The following is a 1,607-nucleotide window of genomic DNA, read 5'->3' on the forward strand; positions in this document are numbered from 1 at the left end:
GGAGCCGGGCCAGGCCTCGTGCGTGTGCAAGAAGGGTCCCTGTGCGCCGGTGGTGGCCCCGGTGTGCGGCTCCGACCACTCCACCTACAGCAACGAGTGCGAGCTGGACAGGGCCCAGTGCAACCAGCAGAGGAGGATCAAGGTGGTCAGCAAGGGAGCCTGCGGTGAGTGGCGGTGCCGGGTCCCCAGGGCGGGCAGGGACACCCGGGATGAGCTCAGGGGGTGGGGACAGCGCTGGGGACACTGAGGGGATGGTCAGCGCTGCGTTGGGGGACAGCAGAGTGTGGCAAGGAGGGAAAATGATGGAAAAGGGATGGAAAAGTGATGGCCAAAGGCTGGGCCAGGGGCGTGTGACAGCCCCGTGAGGAACAGCCCGTGCTGGGACACCTCTGATGTCCTGGGGATGGGGACAGGATGGGAGGGGACACTGAGGGAATCACCAGCTCTTCCTTGGGGGTCAGCAGAGTGTGATAAGAAAGGAAAATGCTGGAAAAATGCTGGCCAAAAGCTGGTCCAGGGGTGTGTGGCAAACGCCGTGGGGACCGACCCCCTCTGGGACATCCCCGCTGCCCCCCAGCACCTCTGCAGGGCAGGAAACATCTGCCACAGCTGGAAGTGGGGCTGATCAAAGCCCTTCCCCAGGCTGGCATTCCAACTGCGAGCCCGGAGCTGTAGGAATGAGCCCTCTCCAGTCTCCTCAGCTCCCAGGAAATGAGCCTGACCTTTCTGTGTGGCTGTGCAGTGAATCCACACCCAGCTCCTGCTGGGGCTCCTGCGCAGGGGAGGGAGCAGGGAGAGACGGATTCCAAGTAATAATTAATAATCATCAGAAAGCCACAAATAAAGGGGGGAAATAAAAAGGTGGCAAATGAATTTGTCAGCGAGGGAATTGCTCCTTGAGCTCTTGCTCTGATTGGGGATTGCAGGAAGGGCCTTGAGGACCCTGGAGCTCTCAGGGAGCATTTGTGGGGAAAAGAGACTGCAGGAGAGGTGGAGAGGGTGGGAAAGGAGAGGAGAGAGGGGCCAGGAGGGGAGGGAGCTCCTTCCTCGTGTGCCGAGGGTTCGGAATGATCCTACAGCCCCCGTGGTGGGTGGGCACTGGGGGGGATGGACTCGCTGCTCAGGAGCAGGGAACAGCTCTGCCTCTGGCATCTGCTGGAACTGGTGGAAAACGATCCATTGCTGCTCTTTTTGGGGCACTCAGAGGGAATGGATCCAGGGGATATCTCGGGGTTATTCCATGAGAGGAATGAGACCGTGACCTTTGCCGTGCTCTCACCCGTGTCCCCTCCTGTGTCCCTCAGGCTCCAAGGACCCCTGTGCAGAGGTGACCTGCAGCTTCGGCAGCACGTGTGTCCCCTCCCCCGATGGCCAGGTGGCCAAGTGCGTGTGTCCCTCGTCGTGCAGCGGCGTCCCCGAGAGCCCCGTGTGCGGCAGCGACGGCCGCGACTACCGCAGCCAGTGCCACCTCAACAAGCACGCCTGCGACAAGCAGGAGAACGTCTTCAAGAAGTTCGATGGCCCCTGTGGTGAGTCCCCTGGCACCCCCAGGGGCTTGAAATATCCCGGGGATGAGGGGGTTAAAAATGAGTCCAGCTGAGGTGGGG

The 1,607-nt window shown here is 61.3% G+C and overlaps 1 protein-coding gene across 1 annotated transcript in view; it reads left to right on the top strand.

The window, feature by feature from the left end:
* AGRN (agrin) overlaps positions 1-1,607 on the top strand; it is an 85,113-nt gene that overhangs the window by 43,786 nt on the left and 39,720 nt on the right. The window contains 2 exon segments of the mRNA XM_017743971.1: positions 5-164; positions 1,305-1,529. Coding sequence (XP_017599460.1) covers positions 5-164; positions 1,305-1,529 — 385 coding nt within the window.

Source organism: Corvus brachyrhynchos, unplaced genomic scaffold (genome assembly GCF_000691975.1).
Source record: "Corvus brachyrhynchos isolate BGI_N302 unplaced genomic scaffold, ASM69197v1 scaffold68, whole genome shotgun sequence".
Taxonomy (NCBI): Eukaryota; Metazoa; Chordata; class Aves; order Passeriformes; family Corvidae; genus Corvus; species Corvus brachyrhynchos.